This window comes from Hippoglossus stenolepis, chromosome 16 (genome assembly GCF_022539355.2).
Source record: "Hippoglossus stenolepis isolate QCI-W04-F060 chromosome 16, HSTE1.2, whole genome shotgun sequence".
In the NCBI taxonomy this organism is placed as follows: domain Eukaryota; kingdom Metazoa; phylum Chordata; class Actinopteri; order Pleuronectiformes; family Pleuronectidae; genus Hippoglossus; species Hippoglossus stenolepis.
The window spans coordinates 22,745,499-22,768,673 of NC_061498.1; the positions used below are offsets into that span (position 1 = coordinate 22,745,499).

At 40.0% G+C, this 23,175-nt stretch overlaps 2 protein-coding genes across 6 annotated transcripts in view; both read left to right on the forward strand.

Annotated features, from left to right (window-relative positions):
* LOC118123436 (methyltransferase-like protein 22) overlaps positions 1-23,175 on the forward strand; it is a 640,601-nt gene that overhangs the window by 122,965 nt on the left and 494,461 nt on the right. The window lies entirely within an intron of this gene.
* bcl2l12 (BCL2 like 12) lies at positions 4,674-21,613 on the forward strand. Of its 4 annotated transcripts, none has more exons than XM_035180091.1 (9): positions 4,674-4,821; positions 5,880-5,949; positions 6,928-7,112; positions 7,245-7,449; positions 9,598-9,832; positions 10,235-10,339; positions 16,918-16,994; positions 17,362-17,610; positions 19,106-21,613. In XM_035180091.1, exons 3-9 carry the CDS (start codon positions 6,934-6,936, stop codon positions 19,142-19,144), a joined length of 1,089 nt encoding a protein of 362 aa, XP_035035982.1. In that variant the 5' UTR covers positions 4,674-4,821; positions 5,880-5,949; positions 6,928-6,933; the 3' UTR covers positions 19,145-21,613. The 4 variants fall into 4 exon arrangements, with proteins under 4 accessions (XP_035035982.1, XP_035035986.1, XP_035035984.1 ...); XM_035180095.1 differs by having other exon boundaries at positions 9,616-9,832; XM_035180093.1 differs by having other exon boundaries at positions 7,251-7,449.

Sequence of the window (23,175 nt, forward strand, 5' to 3'; positions counted from 1 at the left end):
ACCTATAAACGGGGGCCTGAGTAGACATAGTAAAGCTTGTTAGAGATGAGTGGCCCCATTAGTAATCAGTAACACATAAACAGTCAGGGCGTACTGAGAACAACAGAATGATGGATCAGTTCGATCTGACTGCCTACACAGTATAGTATGCTAATATTGATAAAGTTCAAGTAAAGTCAGACAAATTTAGAAAAATAGTCATACACAATTTCCCTGTCCCCTACAACTCTAATTTATAGCAATCAAACATGTGCATCTCTTTATCTTTTCCTGTCTAATTAAACCCCTCCCTCTGCTCATGGTCTCTGGGTATTTGTTGATAGTTCCGTGTCACAGAGGAAGTGCCGCACCCTGCTGCCTGGCTCCCTATTGGCCCCAGCTCTGATGAATACTGATTTGGGATAAAAGGGATCAGAATATGGATAGGCAGACAAGGGCAGAGATAGCTCCAATTGTAGATGAAGTAAAGCTGCAGAGAGGAGACGCCGCACTGCCTGGGAGTAAATGGCTTTGTGCTGCACGAGGTAAGCATGCAAAAAACAATGCTAAACTAACTTATACAGTAGGAAAGTGCTTGAACTGCACATGTTTCATATTTTATCTTATGTGTGTCTTGTTTTTAATGTTAATAATTCACACAAGGTACAAGGACATTACTTTGTAATTTTGCCTGTTAATGAGTTATACATTTCTTGAAACTTATCTAGTGAATCTAATGTCATTTGTTTGAATTTAGTAATTTGATTTACCTTATGCTGCATTTTTTAAGGGCATTGATACATTTTTTTCACAACTTTTAACAAAAATAGATAATCAAATGACTATTCAGGGTGGAGATTGTCAGGGTGCAGTGTCACCTATTTACAAAGCATTGCTGGTCCTCTATCATGCTTTCTTGGTCTGGTCACTCCCAATCCTTGTACCAGTGTCTTGAACCACAGTGACGCTGGACAGGTTTGGGGGGGGCTGTGCTAAGGACTGCTTGCTTGTGTTATGTGCTTGATTATCTCTGGCTGACTCATGTTTTCATGTCTATTTTCCTTGTCATCTCGATACTTGGTATTATGTTTTCTTCTGTCTTTGACTCAATAAAATAAACATTGATGTTATTCCACACGAATAAGGTTTTGAATGGTCGCGATTTGTTGTGGTGTTTCTTAATACTTATTGGGGTCTGAGTATACAGCTGTGTCCATTGTCACTGTGTTACTGTGTGTGACATATACTTGATGTGTTACTTCATTTAAGTCTGGCAAATAAAAGAAGACTGGACATTTCAAACTGAGACTCTATATTTTCTCCAATAGAAAGGAAGTTTTCTAAGATTGCACTTCAGACTATCATCCCGAGCCTATATATAAATATATAATATATATATATCACACATATGATGAGGTACATACCAATAATAATAGTAGCCCCTTTGAATGATTGGAAACAATGTAGTCCAATATCAGTTTTATTTTCCTTTCTATTAGATGTTTTTCAATATGTAAGACTGCCAAGGAGACTACTAAAATTATGGTTCAGCAAGTTCTTCCTAGTCCAACCACTACTTGTGTGAATTTGTTATACTGCAAATTTTCTTGCTCTATTAATTGTGATCTCTTACTGTATCTCATACAGTGCATCTTTGTAGATATGTAAAACACTTTCTCTGTCATACATCCCCAATACACTGCTGATACAGCCGTCAGGAGCAATTTTGGGTTCAGATTCTCTCCCAAGAACACTTTGGCACGTGGAATGGGTAGATAAGGATCAAGCTGCCGACCTCCTGGTAAGTGGACGACCTGATCAACAGCCGCCCCCATGAGTTAAAAGATACCCATGTAAAACTCTCGATCTACTTCCCCAGGAAGATGGCCTTTGAAAAGGCTTTGTTACTTATATGTGAATACAGTTTACTACAACCCCCAATGCAGACCTGGCAGACTCTATTACATTGTAATGTAAGTGATCTTGTCCACAATTTCCTGAGTTCAGTTGTATTCACCTTTCACACAGATCTCTTAATTAGCGACTGGGGCTCAGGGGATAAAGTGGGTTGTCCACTAACCAGAGTCAATCAATCAATCAATCAAATTTTATTTGTATAGCCCATATTCACAAATCACAATTTGTCTCATAGGGCTTTAACATGGTGTGACATCCTCTGCCCTTAACCCTCAACAAGAGTAAGGAAAAACTACTTAAAAACCCTTTTAACAGGGAAAAAAGAACGTAGAAACCTCAGAGAGAGCCACATGTGAGGGATCCCTCTCCCAGGACGGACAGAAGTGCAATGGATGTCAAGTGTAAAGGAGAACATCAAGATAAAGGTTTTAGCAGCATTGATTAGGGTAAACATTTTGAAGTATAACTGAAGGTCAGTGAATTGGTGGATTAATGTCATTAATGGTCAAGTGTCTGAGGAGAAATACTATGTATCGAGCAGTCCTGCTGCAATCATAGTCCATGGTCAGCAGCCAGCAAGATCATGATCCACCATCAAGATCGGATGCCACTATAGTCCACAGTTATTGTCCACTGCCGCCATTAGGATCCACCATCAGCTGCCACCTCGGTCGTGGTCCACTACCAGTATCTGATGCCAACACGATAAAGGATCTGCCTTTGTTATCACGATCAGCCAGCACGATGCAGAGTCCGCCATACTGGATCCACCATTACGACCTCTGATACGTGATCCACAGATCCTAATCCAGAGTGTGGGCGGTTTGATCCCATGTCTTCCCCATTATGCATTCCAAGGTGTCCTTGGGCAAGATGGTGAACCCCCTGCCATTCTCATAGAAAAAGTGCTGCCCATAAATGCACTGTATGAATATGTACAGATCATTTACCATTACATTAGCCCAGCCCACAACCTATTGCTTTTAGTAGGTTTTGATGTAATGGTGTAAAACCTTACTCTAAATGTTGACCATCAGACATAATTGCACTGCCCTTTTGAACTGCCTCATCTGAACCAGCATAGAATTGGACCTAAAGAAATTTGGTTTCAGGTTTATTGGTGTCTTTACAGGCCTGATTCCCCCTCCATAAAGTGACTGAAATCCCCCCTTTAGGGCATCACTCAGAACAGAAACTAACTTTATATTCTTGTACCCATTGAAAGGTGGTAATATTATACACAGGCCTGAACACATCCACTTTGTCTTACCTATACCACTCTTTGTTAGGCTTTCAAATCAATGTGGTTCTCTGGAATTGTTTGTATATGTCAACTCTAATTTGGAATTCTAATGCTTGTCTGCGAACCATTATGATTTCTAAAGTCTCTGTTTTCTTAGTAACATTTTTCTACATCTGACTGTAGGGCTCAAATGCATAAAAACTCTCAGTGGGTTAGAGATGAAAGCTCTGTGTATGCAAAAAGAAACATGAACTTTTGGAATCACTTTTGTTAAGGCATTAGTATCAATGGTTCTCTTTTGTAAATCTCACAAATCTGTGCACAGGCTGGATACATGACTGTTCACATGTCCATAATCATTACATCTGCACATAAACAGGCTGATCTGAGAGGAGATTATATTAAAGGCTCAGTGTGTAAGATTCAGGTGAAAGGGATCTATTGGTAGAAATTGAATATATAAAATAATCCTAGTGATGTTTTCACTAGTGTGTTTCATCTAAATTGAACAAATTTTTGTTTTCTTTACTCTAGAATGGGCCCTATATATTTAAATACTTTATATTTACACCGGGGGTGGGTCCTCTCTACGGAGGTCGCCATGTTTTTTACATTAGCCCAAATTGGACAAACTAAACACCTTTTGAGTCAAACTGAAGGCTACCACAGGATTTCTTTCATGTTTGGAAGGGGAGGGTGAGGTGAGGGGTATTCAGCTGCAACATGCAACTTCACCACTAGATGTGACTAAATTCTACACACTGAACCTTTAAACATAAACCTTTAAATTGTATTATATATGAATAGCTTAGTATATGACAAATTCTGTTTTCATTGGTTTAGCATTGGACTTTTCTTGACTGAAAAAAAATCCAAGACCTTGCCAGAGAAAAACCTGATGCCAGTGAGGAACCCCCTTTGATCGTATCAAGAATGTATACAAACTGAGTCAGAGAGGTTCAGAAAAACTAGGCCCTGTAATCCAGAGTCAGTAAGAGCATCACCTTTTCTTGAGACCACTTTGCAAAGTCATACAGCAGCAGTATTTCTTGATTGGGACTGCCTGATAGAAAGTGCCACAGCTGACAGGGCTAAGAAGTCAAATGAACCATCGTGTGGTGCATACTACAAGCTACACCTGGCTTTGAGCAAATCCCATAACAGCACATTGACTATTACAACACTATATGTGTATCATTGTGTTGTTTGCTGATTATAAATGTTGGCATCCAATTACCCAATTTCACATGTCAAGGATGTAGTTGTAGTAGAGTAACACCAGAATTGTTTCAATGCATTATAAGAAGGAGCAGGTATTCAAAATGTTGCTGATTTGGTTAGCTTTTTGTGCACTTGTCCCCAATTTTATTTTATGATAAAATATGGTATTTTAGTTTTTAATTCCTTTCTCGACATAAATATTGCTACCTTCATATAACGGAAGTGATTCAAATATAACAGCCTTTCTTTAAATTTGAATTTTCTTTTGAAATTTTCAACTGTTTCCTGAAGTTTGTGAAAAGAACCAGTTCCATGTCAGAGAGAAAGCAGTCCAAGTTGGGACGGACGAGAAATGGGCCCTCCCACTGCTCTTTCTCTCTCTCTCTCTCTCACACACACACACACACACAGGGGAGAGAAGACGTAAAATATCAAGTGGACAAGCGGAAACATACACAGAGGTAGGAAAAGTTGCCTGACTGAACTTTCCTTTTCCGTCTGTTCTTTACCTACAACTAGAGAGCGGAATGTTTCAGGCGCTTAGTGCGGACCTACCCGATACAGTCAGGCCGGATGGTCCGAGGCTTCCTGTCTGTCCGTCTGTGGGAAATACTGAGCTCATGTGGTAGAAATTCGTAGCGGAGGTGTTTCGCTCTTCCAGGTGCGGGTGTGTTGTGAGAAAAAAAGCCCAGTCATGGTAGCATTCCCTGGTGGCTACAGGGGTAGACTAAAGTTATCCCACCGTCCCGTCCGGTCGGTCCCATGGCCTTTTAGTTCTGAGCACCAGTGCTTTATCCTCCACTGCTCACGTTGTTGTGTAAAAAAATATCCTAGTCTTGAGGTCCATGCCACTTGTGCTTTTGTTGTGTAACTCTTACTTGTCTCTTGTATGGGCCAACAATGTGTTTCGCTCCGTTTTGTAACGACCATGTTTCCTCCTTTTGTTGGTCACTATTGTAGTCTGAAAGGATTTATCTAGTCATTAGGACCACTATACGTGCTTTACACGATAGCTCGCATACACACAGTTTTTACACGCACACACAGCTCTACATCCTGAGCAACAGCCTCCTGACAATTAGATTGGTGGCTAGCTATTTTCTTTAAATCACATTTTTGATCATCACATTATTTATTTAAATGTTGCAAAAGTTTTAATTGGAATCATGTATGAACTTGAAAATGTCATGTTTTGAATATGGCTAAACAAGACTCTGTTTGTTTAATGAAAGTGCTGTCACTGTTGTGATGTACAGTATTTCAGATCTTCAAACAGCAGGAATGTTAACAGACTGGTTTGTCCAGATGTGTTTGTGTTTGTTTTGCTTTCATTTAGTTTTAGGCAGTAGCACCTACAACTATTTTATCTCTGTTTATCTTCCTTCAATAACATTTTTAGGACCTACAACAACCAATCGATGTACTGCAATTTTTCAATTGATAGATTTTAACCATATCATTCAAAAACATGCCCACAGTCATGCACCTATCAACAATGCTTTTCTGACCTCAATTTCAGTCACCACCAAGTTCAACCAGACCCAAAGTAAAAAGCCAACTCTAAGACCGTCTCCCATTGAAAACTACTGGTCAGTGTCACTACTACCTTTAATATCCAGGGTCCAATTGCTTGTGGGTTCCACCAAGTCTCAGATTTTCTCTCAAAATAATCTACTTGATTATGGTTCCTTCCTGCAGCAGTAAGACTGTACAACCAGCTCTGCTCCAAGTAAAACTACATGCACCACCACTATGGACTGTCACTTTAACATTTCTCAACTATGCAATATTCCCTGTACTATATTCATTTGTAAAAAATTCTGTGCAATATACTGCATATCCCGGTTTAATTACATTTATATTTTTTCTAAATATTGTTGCATATTTCTATTTCTTTATATTCCTTCACCCAAGTACTGCATGCTACTTATGTGATGTCTTCGGCTGCTGTAACATTGCAAATTTCCCCATTGCGGGACTAATAAAGAACTTCTTAATCTTAATATAGTCTAGTAAACATTCAGCTAAGTACCTCCTGACTCTCACCAACATGCTTCATGATTAATACTAGCTTTCACTCAGCATGCTGCAACTGTCGCTCAGTAATGTTGCTTAGTGTGTTACATCAGAGATAAGGTCTGTCTTACTGATTAGGCTATTTGAATCTTTGTTCAGGCACTTGTTCATCTCAAGCCTGAACATCCCCCTGACAGGGCTGCCAGCATGTAAGACCACAGCAAATGGTCAAAAATGCAGCAGCATGTACTGTCTTCAACCAGCCAAAGACAGGTTTTGTCACTCTACTTCTCATGTCTTTCCACAGGCTCCCTATTGCTGCTCACATTTGAACAGCACTGGCCTACCTGAGTTCTCTCATTTGGGTGGATGAGCCTTCAGTAAAAGTATAGTTAAAATAGCATATACTATAGATTGCATGATGAGGTTCAGATTGTTGTACAACTAATGATGGTAAAAAAAAGTACATTTTACTTGTCTTTTAAATGTGGTCCTCACTTAAATGATATAGAATAAGAAAATGTTTTTGTTCATTTCTGTCTCACTTCAAGTTAGTGATGTCAGAGTCTCGAGGCCACCATTCCTCTGTCTCCTCCATCTCCTCAATCTCATTGGTTGAGATCAAGGCTGAGACTCATCTAGTCCTCCAGGCATTTCTCCAACGGACCCTTTCTGCCCCAATGAAAGAGAGGCCTGGTAGAGTAGGTGGTGCTTACAGAGAGCCCAACAAGTACAGGTAATGTAAATTAGCCCTCTGAACTGAAACTCATCTCCATTTACCTTAAACTGAGTGATGACATGTGCTTTTTGGCTGTTCTTCAACCTTTGAACCTGCTATTCTCTATAATATCATGCTTTCCGATGCTAGCTCCAGATCACAACCAAAAGCAAAGGATGGGTGTGATTCTCAGGCTGAAGATGTCGGTTCAGCAGATGCGAAAAAGACTGGATTCAAAGACTTCATAAAGCAGTTGCCACGTCTCAACAACAAACAACGCTCTGCTAAAGATCCTAAAAGCTCACTTGACAGGGAGAGCACTGCAACATTTTCCCACATCACAGACCAAGCAGAGGTGAGGAAGTATTATTTTCTTGTGCACTATTTTCCAAGAAATTTTGTGTGTTGATTTGAAATAAATTGCAGTTCACCAGCAAGGACCATGCAACAACTAGAAGGGCACTTAGAGAGAGCATACCCCCCCACCAAGGCTTAAACTTATGGTTCACCCAAAAATGATTATTATTCTTCTATGCCGATTGAGGGGTGGGTGAAGTGTTTGAGTCCACAAGACACTTTTGGAGTTTCAGGGGTAAACAGTGTTGCAGCCAATTCCAATGCAATTGAAGTAACTGGTGACCAGTTCTTCAGACATAAAAAAAACATAAAATGCCTCTGTACTGCTCCTGTGTCAAAGTGTCTGCAAGCGCCGACATTCAAATTCAACTTGAAACGGCATCATTTACACCATATTTTTAGCCTATATGTTCGCTGTTATCCTCCTCCGGAGGTGTGTAACTGCATGGATCACAACCCTCCATAGGCATAGTGGTGAGTGATAATGAGTGAAGTTTTAGCCAAGTTAAAGTGCACCATCCTCCTCCACTGTAGCCACTGAAACCTATGGAAGGAACTGGTCTGTGAAACATTTTATGGGCCTTATTCACCAATATCACCAATAAGTTTTTTCTTAAAATTGTTCTTAAGAAAGTTTCTCAGAAAATGTAAAGTCAGATTCATGACATGTAATTGTTTGCACCTTTGTTCTTTCCGTCTATGATCTGAATATCTTTAAAATATTATATAGGGCAGCAGGGCTCCATCTGATTGGCCAAATGTGTTGACATGCAGATTTTGGATGCATGGTACATGGAACACCATTTATCGTAGTTTAAACCGTCTTTTGCGATACATATATTGCTCACGTTGATATCGCAGAGCTGGAGGAGATAGCGGCACAGTAGTGTGTGCCGATGAATGAGGCTGACGAAGCTGGCTGGATGGGTGGTGCTGCTGTGGCTAGATTATAGTTATTAACACGAACAGAAAAAACATTTGGATTGAAGGAGGGTGGGACCAGGAAACAAAGGAGTAGGCGAGGAATCACACACTTCATTATCCTGAGGTTGGGCCCAAGGGACTCTTATGCTGCTGATTAAGTAAAGTCTTAAAGATGGCTAAATTTCACAGTGGTGAATTAAACAATTAAAAACGAGGATTGCTCATACAACGAGGATTGCGCAGACCTCAATGACCCACTAGCATGTTAATGACAACTTGCATCTTTAACTTAATGACTCTTAAGATAGGTAAAAACACACATACTCTTCAGCACATTCATGCTCCAGGTGATAAACCTTATGATTTAAGTTACTCCGTGGCCTTTCATCTAGCTGCATCCCTTTCAGTTATGTATTGTCAGCAATATCAACACAGCAGCTTTCTTCTCATCCATTCTTGGCTGCTAGTAATGTTTTAGGTCATTATCTTGTCGGGGGAGCCATGACCTGCACTTGAGACCAAGCTCTCTGATACTGGGCTGTAGGTTTAACTCCAGAATGTCTTGATGATCTCCGTCTGACCTGAAGAGAGTCAAGGCTTCTTGAATCATTTTCCGTGGAACCCATGCACTTTCATTCTGAATGTAAAATACAGTGGAAACAGTAGCAGCAGGTTCTTGGAGATCTGTTTTACCATTTTTCTTGGTTTCCACCAATCAAAATATCCCTCTGTTCAGTCTGGGATCAATCTTCCTCATGTAGCCAGCAGCTACATCTAGGGACGTTGTCTAGACAGTTGAGAGTGACAGTCACATGTATCTTACATTTCTTAACAGTATTAGCAGCTGTGGATACAAGTATGAAGACAATTGTAATACTAATTGAAGATAATAGTCGGTTGAAAATATCATGACAATCCACTTACTTTTCACCACTAAAAAGGGGTAAAAATAATTTTGTGTGGGTCATTTTGAGGATCTTTAGAATAAGCTAGATTTCGGCTCTTTCAGAACTTCTGGGGCACCGAACACTTTTCAGGAAGAATGAAACTTTGTTTCAAATAGGGATGGGTACAAACACCTTTTCGCATGTGTGCATTTCCGATGTGATATCAATTGAGACGATATTAGTTTAAGTAAATTTATTACTAATGTAATGCAGAAATCCAATCTGTATTATAAATATTCATAACACACAAAATCACCACATCTTCAATGTTGAAGAAGAACATGTTCCCACAGGATGATCTTGCTATCCCGACCTCTACATCAGAAGATGATGAAAGTGAGAAGAAACCGCAGAAGAAGCTGAAGAAAGCGAAGATTAGAAAAAAGATTTCAAAGTTCATCAGGTTAAAGTTGGAGAGAGAAGACAAAGAGGGGCATGGATCCTATCCCAATAAGCCTACCACGCCAGTCCACCGAGGACTAGAACCCACCCCACCCATAATCTCTCCCAGTAAGCTCCTCCCTTACACTATAAAAATAAACAGCTTTAGCTGTAGTTGTTAATTTGTTTGGCGCTGCATCTAAATTGAAAGTATTTTTTTTTTCAATCTTTCCATTATAATAATTTGGACATCCAAAGTGTAGTTTGTATGCTAATGTTGACTGCTAAACCTAGAATCCTTAGAAAGTTTCAAAGGTGTTGTTCAAAGGGTGAAACCAGTCAGCTCAGCAGTGCAATAGTTAAATCAAAGCAAGGTAGAAAGAGCTTACTATAAAAAAGTGTCAGTCTGTGTTTTTGTGGGCATGTGAATATAGCAACTGACAAGAACAGTAGAGAGTGGAAAAATTGAATAGAAAACAATAAATAACAGGCTTCATCTGATATACTTATGTTGTTGTAATGTTGATATAGACCACCATCCTGAGTTCTATAATGAGGTAGCAGAGAAGCTGGAAAAGATTGCACAGAGGTCCACCAGTATAAAGAAACCGAGTTCTACAGCCCAGCTTTCACAAGGTAAACCCTCTACTCACACACGCACACACACCCAATATTCATGATCCATGAGTTTATTGGGGAACCAAGGCCCAGGGTGTAAACTTTGCTGACCAGTTTTTGGGGGATGACTGTGTTAAAAGCAGAACTGAAGTCTACAAATAGCCGCCTCACATAACTGTTTGATGCCCCTAGGTTGTGATGGCACTCCCTGTAGTGCAGTTTGCTGAAAAGGCAAACTGTTGCTCATCCTGGTCTGGTGGAATGAAGCTCCTGATGTATGCAAGCACTAGCTTCTCAAATAACTTATTGACAGTGGGTGTTAGTGCCACTGGGCGATAGTCATGTAAGCACTTCACGGTCGATTATAGGAACTGGAAGGATTTGAGGCAAGTCAGAGCAGTAGCATGTTGTATTGAGAGGTTGAATATTTTTATAAACACCTCTGTAAACTGCCCAGCACATGCTTTCAGGACCTGTCCTGGCACACCATCTGGACCCGCTGCCTTATGTCCATTAATCTACTTTAGTGTAGCTCTCACCTGGTGGTGCTGTAGAACCTGTGTCAAGACAGGCTCCTCTCTTTGAGTGGAGAAGCAATCAAATAATTGATTAAGTAGTAAGATAAGATAGTTGGCATTGTAATCTGTCAGTGCCTTGATGCCTTTCCTCATGCTAAAGGGGTTGTGGTTAACAAATTGTTTCAACCGCAACCGCAGCCGCAGCCAGTGTGGCCTGAGCGTCAGAATGTTTCTTGGATGTTGCTTCGGAACCAACGATGACTGTGGCTCTGAGTGCTCTGGCCGGGCCGAGAGAGCTGTGCAGGTTTCCTGGGTCACTGGGACACAACCTCTGGCTGGAGAGCTGGAAAGTGCAGGCGGCCTGCGTGATACCCCAAGGCTTGGTGGTGCTGTGGCCTGCAGTGCGCACTCTGGCTCGGCCAGTGGAGCTGAGCAGACCCCTGGGTCCCTGCCCCGTCTCTCTGCGGCCTGTCTGGGGTAGTGGAGCAGTAGAGTGAAATGCAGCGATGTAGGGCTTCCCGCAGCTGCTGAAAATGCCTGTTCTGTAATGCAATATGTATTATCCTCTGCATATTTTGTAAAGAAAAAAAAATTATGTGTACATTATTAAAGTAATAATCGAATGTTCAGTTAGTTCAGTCAGACAACTCACGTTCAAACATTTATTGCAGCAGTAGAACAGGTTTAGTGTTTGGCGTCTAGGCTCCAACTTAATCACTCCCCCATATGATTACACAGGAATGATGGGAGTGATGGGCAAATACTTGTAACCCCCCCGTCGGAGCCTACAGGTGGATGCTGGGGTGGTGGAGGGGCTGAAGCAACTGGTAGCAATAGGGATGATGGGAAATTCCTCTCTTCTTAAATAGACAACCTGATAAGATGGGTGTGTATGATAGATGGTTGTGGAGAGTGAGGTATGTCACATGATGTATGTCACATGATTGGCGCAGCGCAGCTCGAGTTGGCTGCCTGAACTAGCTCGCCGGCGTCGCTCCATTTATTTTGAGTTAAGTTATTACATTGTTAATAGTAAAGTTGAGAATAATTATTACTTATCAACAAATCTCTTCATCAAAGATCTTTTTTTTTATCATCAGCTTGCCAGCATGCCAATTTCTGACTGAAACATTGCCAAATACTGATTAATCTCCTGCTTTAGAGGAAAATGCCCCACAAAATTAAATTTTTCACTTTTAGAAAAGAGGAGAGGGGCAGACGGAAAGCCACCATATGCCCTATGAGACAAATTGTGATTTGTGAATATGGGCTATACAAATAAGATTTGATTGATTGATTGATGTCCGCAAGATTGTTTGATCGCAAGGAAATTCATAAATACCAACCAAAAAAAATGCACACGTGTCCAAAAGTGTGAAAATCCCTTGCTCGCACTTGTGTGTCTAACATTGAGCTGGTGTGTCGGAGTTTTCACACACACAGTCCCCAAGCCAGCCCCGCCCCTACTCACTCACACACAAACAGACAGGGAAGCAGAGTTTAGAGAGGAGAACTCAGTAACGTAAATGAGGCAAATTACATGTAGTTCAAGAAGAGTGGCAACAAAAAGTGTGAATACAGGGTTTCCACTACCAACCGCCAATTACCGCAGATCCAGGGCAGCGGCTGCAGCCACATCGTGGATTATGATGGTGGATCGCGTTAAAGAGATTGTGATCCTGTATGGCGGATTCTGTATCGTGCTGGCTGATCGTGATAATAATGGCGGATCCTGTATCTAGCTGGCTGATTGTGATAATAATGGCGGATCCTGTATCGTGTTGGCATCTGATAGTGGTAGTGGACCACGATTGAGGTGGCAGCTGATGGTGGATCCTGATGGCGGCAGTGGACAATGACTGTGGACTATAGTGGCTTCCGATCTTGATATATAATATTTCTCCTCAGATACTCGATCATTACTGACAATAATCCATCAATTAATTTACCTTCCATTATGCTACAAAGTGTTTATTCTAATCAATGCTGTAAATACCCTTATCTTTCTGATGTTCTCCTTTACACTTGACATCTATTGCACTTCTGTCCGTCCTGGGAGAGGGATCCCTCACATGTGGCTCTCTCTGAGGTTTCTACCTTCTTTTTACCCTGTTAAAAGGGTTTTTTCAACTCTTGTTGATGGTTAAGGGCAGAGGATGTCACACCTTGTTAAAGCCCTATGAAACAAATTGTGATTTGTGAATATGGGCTATACAAATAAAATTTGATTGATTGATTGATTGAATTATAAACTATAAGCACTGCTGCTTCTGACCTGTTACTGTTTGTACCTTGTCAGAGTCCTCCCTCCACACTCCTGCTGACCTGTGCTCACTTTACACTTAATAAACTGCAATAAACAATAAACAGTAACACTAATCACAAGTTATTAGGACCTGAATTGTACTGAAGTTTACTTTGTCTTTGTTTAAGTCGCTCGAGAGTTCACAAGACACAGGTACACACACTCACACACACACACATACACAATCCTAGAGGAAACGCTGGCATACTAACCTAATACAATACAAACCTTAAAACTCATCTAAATCATAACCATCCCATCCCGTTTACTGAGGTGGTAACCTCATCCTGTTCCAAAATATTTTAATATTTATTCAAGAGCAATTTTTGTTAACAGAGCAATGAGTAATGTTTTATGTATATTATATTTTAATATTTTTAAGTCCCATTCAAATGTCAGACTGAATATTCTTAAGATGCTATAATAATTATAAAAATGATAATTATAATAACATAATTTATCACAATATTTTCCAGGACGATATATGGTCCAACTAAATTTGTTATTGTTATTTGTAATTACCTTAATATTTTTAAATGATGCACCAAGTTAGAGGTTTACACGAATCCAAGCAAGATTGTACAATCAAATATCCTTAACTGAATTGATATCGAATCGAAACCTTGTGAATTGCAAACAAATGGATTTGGGAAATTAGTGGCGATACCCAAAACACCTAAATGAAAAAGTTTGGCGCACCAGTGCAACCAATGTAAGAAGTAAGTCGGGAGCCCCGGTGTGATATGTGTTTATAAAAATTCAAATGACCCTTGATAGAAAAAAGGTTCTCCACCTCTGCTCAAAGGCCAAGCAATATATCTTTTGATGTTTTTAGTTAATTTGAGTATCATGCTGTCATACTGAAATGTCATTCTCCCTATTATAGTCTATAGACCACCAAAATATTGAAAACATCTTCATCAATTTCACAACACAACACATTACAGAAACGCGCTGCAAATACAGAAATGCGCAGCAAATACAGAAATGCGCAGCAAATACAGAAACGCGCTGCAAATACAGAAAACGACAACGGAAGTGTTTCCAGAGGACATCTAAAAGTGATGGACACGTCCGCTTGTTGTTGCTGCCGCAGTTTGGAGTTGTTAAAGTCGGTGTCCGTCAGTGATCTTGGAAAATTTGCTAAACTGTAAACGTTTTTGGTTTATTTTAATAAATAATAAACTTTATTACTGCAGATGTATCCTGTTAACCCTCTGAGACCCACTGGGCCGTATACGATCTCAAATATCATGTTGTCTTTAGAGCATCATGACTCCTCAACGGTCTGAGCTAGAGACATGCCGGTTTCTCCTGTTAAACTGAATAAACAGCGCTAACAAGCAAGCCCCTGTTTGTGATGCAATGTATTGTCCATATTGTGCAGGGGTAGGTAACCTTTACTATCAAAAGAGCAATTTTGACCCCTCCTCCGAGCTCTGATCTCACTGTGTGTCTCTCTGAACGAGTGAGCGGGGGCGGAGCCCCGGGGCCAGTGTGTGTGTGCGCTATTTGGGAGCACACACACACACACACACACACACGCCCACTCATGGTATTTCATGATGGCCTGATACGATGATGATTTAAAAAATGAACGTGACGTTCACTCACGTTCATCGTTACGTTCACGTTAATCATATGAAAAATGATTGGTAAAGTTCAACGTTCGCGAAAAATATGCACAACACTGTACAGGGAGCCACTGCAGAGAGGCTGAAGAGCCGCATGCGGCTCCAGAGCCGCGGGTTGCCGACCCCTGTGTGGAACCAAATTTGTTTGATGTATTGGACGTTTTTGTGTCTCCTGTGGCAGCAGTGTCCATCACTTTTAGCTGTCCTCTGGAAACACTTCCGTTGTCGTTTTCTGTAGTTGCTGCGTGTTTCTGTATTTGCTGCGCATTTCTGTATTTGCTGCGCATTTCTGTAATGTGTTGTGTTGTGTTGTGAAATTGATGAAGATGTTTTCTTACTTTGCTTGTGTTTTGTCCACTTGCATGTGTTTTCTTCAGTTGCAGTGCGTTGAGCTCTCAGGGCCACCGTAGATATGGTTCTGTCTGTCAATGTGTGATCATAACAGTGTCTCTCCTTGTGCTGCATTGTAAGTATAGACACACTGTGAAAAACAGCTTAAAGGGAAAATTCACCCAAAAATGTTTATTCCCTCATTATCTACTCATTTATATTTTTTCAGCTTCTACATCTTTCACCTAATACATTCCCATAATCTTTCCTGCGCGGTTGTCCGTCCGTCCGTCCCACTGGCTCTCCCATTCCTGTGAACACGATATCTCAAGAAAGCCTTTGGGGAATTTCTTTAAATATTTACACTCACAAAGCACATTATTTGGCTTGTGAATGTGATATCTCTATAACGCCATCAAGGAATCTTTTCACATTTGGCATAAAGATTCCCTTGCATTCAAGAATTAATTGATTCGATTTTCATAGCCAAAGGTCGAAGGTCAAGGTCACGGTGGCCTCACAAATTATATTCATGTTTATCTTGAATTATTTCTTGAAATTTGGCACAAACAATGACTTAGACTCAAAGATGAACTGATAAAATGATGGTGGTCGATGGTCAAAAGGTCAAGGTCGAATGACCATGCGTTGTTTATTAAACACAATATATTAGAAACGCCCAAAGGAAATTTCATTATATCTGGCAGAAACATCCACTTGAACTCAAGGATGACCTGAATAGAATTTTGTGGTCAAAGCTCAAGGTCACTGTGACCTCACAAAGCACATTTTTTCGTCATGTGAATGCGATATCTCTGGAATGCCTGTCACTTCTCTATTATCACATTTGGCACAGACATGTTTTGTGTAATACGTTTGATACTAAGTCGAAGCAAAGACACAAATTTCGTATCTCTTGCCCTTGAAATATTTTAACTCGCGCAAATTCTTTGCGTGAGTTAAAATAGTGGATGTGTCCTACGGGGAAATGCCTTTTAGGCAGCCACATGTTGTGGAGCAGGTATTTTGTTTAAAACCTCAGTAAGACCTCAGTACTGCATGTCTACTGCGTACTGAAACTCCGTATTGAAACTCCGTACTGAAACTCAGGACTTACTCCTACATTGGCCGACTGTCCTGCTAAAACTTGAACAAACATGAAGACGGTGTAACTTAACGTTCAGAAACATCCTGTTGTAACCGATTGTGAATATGTGGCTGGTCTTCTATAGCTGTATCCAAACATAACAACGTGACTTTCAGCTGTGTTTACCAGAGAGATCGTCAATGCGCCAGAATGAGATCGGTGATAGGCCTGGTCACTCAAAGTGCAGTCAGCCAATCAGAGGAGGGGCTCATAAATAATTACCAGAGAGAGGCAGAAGAGAGGACATGGAAATACACATTGCAGCAGTTTTTTCGACTTTAAACCACTGATATATCATCTTATGTTCTAGAGATGCTTTTATCAAGGGGGAGAACAATAAATGTGAAAACACATGATACTTGCAGTACTGAGGTCTCACTGAGGTCTTAAACAAAATGCCTGCTCCACAACATGTGGCTGCCTAAAAGGCATTTCCGATTAGGACACATACACTAGAAAGCCAGAAAAAGATTCATGATTTCTTACCCAAACTGGATTACCAGGTTTGTGTTTCATCTTTTCACTGGTACCTGTAGCCACAGACTGACACTGGATAGTAGGCTTTTTATCACAGCTAAAACTGACCTACAGAGGAAACACACTAACTAAGAGCTGTATGACTCACTGTCAATGACTGTAAAGTTTGTGTCTCTTTCTTTTAGAAGTGTGTGACAAAGAGGCAGTTGTGCAGCAGCTTGTTCAAGTGCTCTGTTTGGAGGGAGATTCTATCAACACCAAGGTAGGCAGTGGTTCTGTTTTGTTTTTTAAATGTATTTTTTGGGGGCTTTTTATCACCTTTAATGGATAGGACAGATTAAACTTGTGAAAGGGGGATAGAGAGAGTGGGGGAGGACATGCATACATGGCCGTTGGGGCGGCAGCTCTACCAGGTGAGCTATACGCCGCCACGCTCTTTGTTTTTTAAGAAGTGACATTTGACCCACAAACTCTGTATACTGCATTCAAATTGAGCTGAAAGGATGTTTTATAGAAAAAGATATTGATGGGACATCATATGTTGGTGGCCACTATAACAATATAGGGGAAACATTGTAGAAACACAGACCTACAGGAGAGTTTATTGCTAAATGCACATCTTTTTACAGATCCAGTCAGACCCTTTCCTGCGCTCCAGCTTTGCTCGTCTTTCTTATGCATCATTTGCCAAGCTTCTAGACAGTGTGAGTCAGGTATCTGAGGCCCCGCCATCGGCTAGTCCAACACTGCGACGCATGGCTGTCACCATGGAGGTATCACGGCGGATAGTGACAGCCACTGGAACAATGCGCATGCAGGGCTATGCAGAGTGCTACATGGAGACCTTTGCACCCTGGGTAAAGAGTCATGGAGGATGGGTGAGTGATTAAAAACACATCTAACTTCCATTATTCCACCATAGACATATCTCATAATTGAGGGTTAAATAATTCCCCAGGCCTGCCTGAACAAATTCAGGATGGGTAAAATGCTAAGGCAATGGTGGTTACAATTATATAGTAAATTATCTAATTGTAAATTTCCACAGTACTTATTCTGCTGTTATTAATTACTTTTTTCAAATTAATTTTTTACAGTTTTTACTGGTTTAATTACTAATTCAATCATATAAATGCTCATAGATTTTTATCTGGTCCCTTGTTTTTAATGACTGGCATACTCACAGACCTGCTGCCTCTGAATTTTAGCACCCACAACCAAATTTCATTTTATCCCTGTTCAGCTGGATAGATGGATCGTAAGTCACGCTCATTTATACAGCGCTGCTGTATGAGGTGCTTTTTTTGATCACACACCATTCATGTAAAGTGGCAATTTTGGGTTCAGTATCTTGACTAAGGACACTTCGGAATGCAGACTGGAGACCTTCTGGTTAGTGGACGACCCCCTCTACTTCTTGAGCCACAGTTGCCCAAGCATATAAAGGTTGAATAAGGAGAGGACATAGAATAGAGCTTTGAGGGAGTGAGATATGTGGAATCCATGTGGTATTTTGTGTTTTTATCAGTGATGTAGCTATTCAATTGTTGATGAATGAACTCAATGATTCTACTCAGGAAGGTAAGGTTACAGATTGACCTATAGTTGATAAGTGAATTTAGGTAGTTATTTTATAGTTTAGAGTTTTTTTTAAGTGACCTGATAGGGATCATGCAGTGGGAAACAATCTATTTTTGTTTGTTAACAATTTACTATTGTCATTATTTCGTCTCCTAAAACAAATAAATAGTGATTTAGAAAAGAATGCTGGAATTGGATCAAGCGGCTTGGTGGAGGACTTGAGTTGACTTGCAACAACAGAAAGATACATGCAAGTTACTGCAGAGAAATGTTTTGAGGTACACCCTGGATAAGATGCCAATCTATCACAGGGGTGACATACAGAGACACACACAATCCTAACCTTACCAAAACCTTCTTGCTATGGGGCAACAGTGCTAACCACTGCACCACTCAAAACGAGTAATAACTGATATTTAAAAATATCCTCTGATGTTGATCTTGTCCTCTGAAGATGCTTTAAAGTCTGTGATCTTTTTAACCTTTAAACTATGAATACTTATTTTTGAGAGTTGCCATCACCCATCACCAACTGCACTCCTACCACTGCAGTTTAAATAAGTAGGTTACCAAATCATATCACATTTTGCAGAAAAAACTCAAATCAGGAAACGGATTGCTGCATAAATCTTACTAGTAACAGAGGGAGTAGAAATAGCAAGATTGTTTGAGATGGGAAATTATTTTATTAGTAGGGACAGTTAAACACCATCTTGACATCAAATGCCCATGATTTTACCTTTATTTTTCTCTGTTACTTTATGCTACATAACTTCTTTATTTCTTTTTCAGGAGAATGTAGATTTGGAGGAGCCTGTAGAATATGACTGAGTTCTAAAACCTATCAAGTGTTTTTTCCAACGAACCACTGGTCAACACTGAATTCTGGATCATCACATCAAAGTAAGCAATGGAAAAACCTCATCTGAGCTGTGACAAGATCAGTTTCCAGAGGCCTCGTTGATTCATGATGGTCTGGGATCAGAACGCACTGTCACGTCAAGTTCCTGATTTGACATGGTCAGAAAATAGAAGCTATTTGTTGTTAATGATACGTTTTTTTAAAATTAAAATACCTATTATTCAGTTTGAAAGTGATAGATGCTTTTTAATGTTTAATGTGTTTGAAGTTTTTTGTAGCATTTTATTCTCTTATTGTGTCAGTGATTTAATTGTCACTACACCTTGCCACACTTGTTTCAGGTCTTTCTAGAAATTAACATCAGTATCTTAAACGGACACCATGAAGCAGACTCCTGTATTGATATCACAAAGGCGACACTTAATTAAAGACTTCCAAAAACATATTGAACAAAAGTAAAAATTATAAACTCAGTTACAATTTTTTTTTTTATTGTAACAAAATGTTATGTGCAAGATTAATTTGCAGACTAATTTAAGATGATTCATTTTTAGTGCATTTCTATGGCTAATTGGGCAATAAGAGCGGCAGGTAGACCGGCCACATGCACCCTGACCCTTCCATTTCCCAAAGGACATGTCACTTCTTTCTGCACTGCAGTTCTCAATGATACAACCCCTCTTTCTTGGCCTTGGGAGGGAGTAGACAGTCATATTGCCTCACTGTTGTGGAAAATCTGCTGGTCAATGGTCAACTCACTGGAGACAGTATTACCTGACTACGCAGTTTCATATCTGTTGTGTCTAGAGAGTGAAGCAGCTCTGTCCTTTGACCTTGGCCATGGCTCCCGCACTTCCCCAAACAGGACAGACAGCTGCAATACGTCTCAAGGAGGAGACAGTGTCTCCAAAAATCCATAACACTCACAAGCTGCTTTACTGAGAGGGTACTGGGTACACAGAGGTTTGTTTAATACTTTAGGCACCTGGATCAATCAGTTGGTAGTGCATTAACAAGAAGATGATCCCTCAGCTGATTCATGCACATAAACAGCCACTTTTTTATTGTTGATGTTGTTTGTTAGTTTGTTTGTTTGTCAGCAGAAACAAGCTGTGAACACAAACTCTGTATCCCCTCTGTATTTGGTGTCCACCACCTCCTGAAGGAAATATCTGGCTCTTCAGCTGATAAATGCTCCACTATGTTCACTGCTGTCTGCTGTTTGATGCCGAGTGGACATAGCCTCAGGGAGTTTTTTTCAGTTGTTTCTCAAAAGACAACTGCTGCTGCCAAGTACGACACTATAAAACAAGTTAGAATTAAGCAGAAGAATAAAGTTGTGGTCTTCCACAGATTAAAATGATAACTCTGTCAGTTCACTACCACTGTGTCCTTTTACAATAACACATTGTTTTCACATCCTCAACTGATAAATTGCAAAGGCAAAGTCTATTATCTAATAAACAACAAAGGGTTGCCCTGCCACCAAATCTCAATTTTCCTGATTAAAACAATCTGTCACTGTCAAGTTCATTGACCCACAGGTCTATTTGAAACACCACTGTACACACTGTTAAGTTTACATGTTTACATCATTTATGTTTGATGGAGTCAAGTCAAATAATATGAACAACTGTTTATTTTATATTGTTTTTAATATATTTTATATTAACTCTCAGGCAGAGGATGCACAAAGGGTGGAGTGCAGGGATGTGATGTGACACGTTTTTTGGACTCCCTTTGATCCTTCATAAACCAGATGCAACCCTGCATGGCTTTATAAGAGTAGGAAAGAAAGCAGACCAGTGCAATATCTTCTCATTAACAAGAGATATAGGAAAATGGGGCAGGGAGGGAAACAAAAATAACAGAAGTGAGAAATGTTTCAGTTCAAATCAACTAGACACAACCAATCTCAAGAATTCTATGTTTTAATGAAATGGGGACTATTTAATAGAACCAGGGATTATTGTAATGACAGACTTGCTCTGTTGACCTGCACTAACAACACCTGCATTCAGTGTCTTAAAATGTTTGACAAGTGTATCCATGATAAGGCATGAGGTACTCAACCTAACACCTTAGTCTGGATATGAAAAAATGAAACCACACCTGACCTCCTGAATGTGGGCCGTGATGAAGTTGCATGTGTTCTACATTGTATCATTATTGTTATTATCATTATTATTATAGGAATATATTCATGACTTGAGTGTCTGTACACACACTTTTATTGTAAATTTACAAGTCATTTATGAACTTCAAAGGTGTCTGACTCACTGTACAGACAGGATATGAGAAAATGATGATTTCACATATGTTTACATATATAATGAATTGAAAATAATGTGTATGTTTCTGTAAGATCAGATTTTTTTAAGCTCTGTAAATCAGTTTTTTCTTTAAATTCTTTTATATAAAAGCATCTTCAAAAACTAGCTGATGTAACTGTTTGCTATTGTGCTTTTGGTTGAGGTGTTTCTCATTATAGTTAAGATTTTGTCATGTCAGTTTTCAAAGCAGTTTGGTCAACCTTTAAAAAAGATGCAGTCTTAAGCAACAAAGCTTCACATACACCATACACACTGAATTAACATTAAAGGTAGACATCTGTGATGGAAATCTGGAAATACAAGAGGCTGGAAACACCAAAGTTATCTACGTGTATTTTAATAGGGGCTTTCTGCAGAAAGGATCAACACAGAGAGTCACAAGGATCTCAGAGTGAGGATGGAGAACAGTCAAATACAAGGATCTTATATAGGAGGACTAAGGCTGTCTCAGAACCAGTTCAGACTGGTTCTGTAGGTGCAGTTTGAGACAGGAATTAATGCACAGGAAACTGATTTGCATACATTTCCATTGGGTTCTTTGGACAGTCAATAAGTAATGGAAAGGTCAAACAGGTATATGGAAAGGTCATACAGGTTCCAGGTCATAAACATTTCAGGTCATGGAATCTTAGACAGGTATGCAAAAAGTTACTCTTCAACTATAAAATAGGTTTCAACCACACTTAGTTAATTTTTCCAATACACTTCCCTCCTGTTTGTCATTTATGACAATATAGGAGAATGCACTACTACAGTAAAACATCAAATACATCAATTCACAAGGATTCAAAATGCATCATCATCAATACTGTTGGGCAAAGCAAACTGCCATTGTTGTGGATACAGGTATATCGTCGCAGAAGGGAGTAAGGACTAATAAGAGCAGACTAAACAGCCAATACAACAACATCACATTCTTCATCACTATCAAAAAGGGCTCTGGGGAGGGAACCAGTCAGGGAGGGGAAACACATCTCTGGGCTCATTAGCAAGGTCATCATGGGACAGTTGCATATATGCACCAACGTGGCCGGTCACCGTATCACCAACCCACCTATACATAAGGGCCTTCATGCATGTAACGAACAAAAGCATAAAATAATGCCAAAGGTAAGTAGTACAGGAATTAACAGTTGAACTAGCATCGCACCCCAGGGTCCAAGTTTGTCAGCCAACCATCTGTTGAATGAAAATCCTGCAGAGTCAGAGGGGTTAAAGGCATCTCTAATCTTCTCTAGTGAATCGATTACAGAGGTGAGGTTGTCAGAGTTATCAGGGATCAAGGTTACACAAGCATCTTTCGTAAAATTTAGAGTGGCACAAAGGCCACCTGTTTTGGCCAGAATATAATCAAGTGCCATTTCATGCTTCAAGAGTGTTAGACGATGTGATTTGTAATTTGAAGAAAGATACTTGAAACCCCTAATTGTTTTCGTTTGCGAACATGGATAAAGAATAGTAAATTATGCCATGTCACGTTTAGATCTAGGATTGGAGGATTTTGTGGCCATAACAATAATATTGGAGATTGAGATATTCACTAGGGCACAACAACCTGACCAATATTTAGGCAGATAAGGATATAGTGAGCCTTTCCCACATTGCCATGCAAAATTAGTGAGCACGGAGCTACTGTTGTAATTGATTACCCTTCCATTTGAGGAGAC

Excerpts from the sequence above, each read along its gene's own strand:
- bcl2l12 (XM_035180091.1), top strand. The coding sequence starts at position 6,934 with ATGTCAGAGTCTCGAGGCCACCATTCCTCTGTCTCCTCCATCTCCTCA. Across the intron at positions 7,113-7,244 it reads AGAGAGCCCAACAAGTACAG|CTCCAGATCACAACCAAAAG; the intron begins GTAATGTAAATT and ends TTCCGATGCTAG. Across the intron at positions 9,833-10,234 it reads CCCACCCATAATCTCTCCCA|ACCACCATCCTGAGTTCTAT; the intron begins GTAAGCTCCTCC and ends ATGTTGATATAG.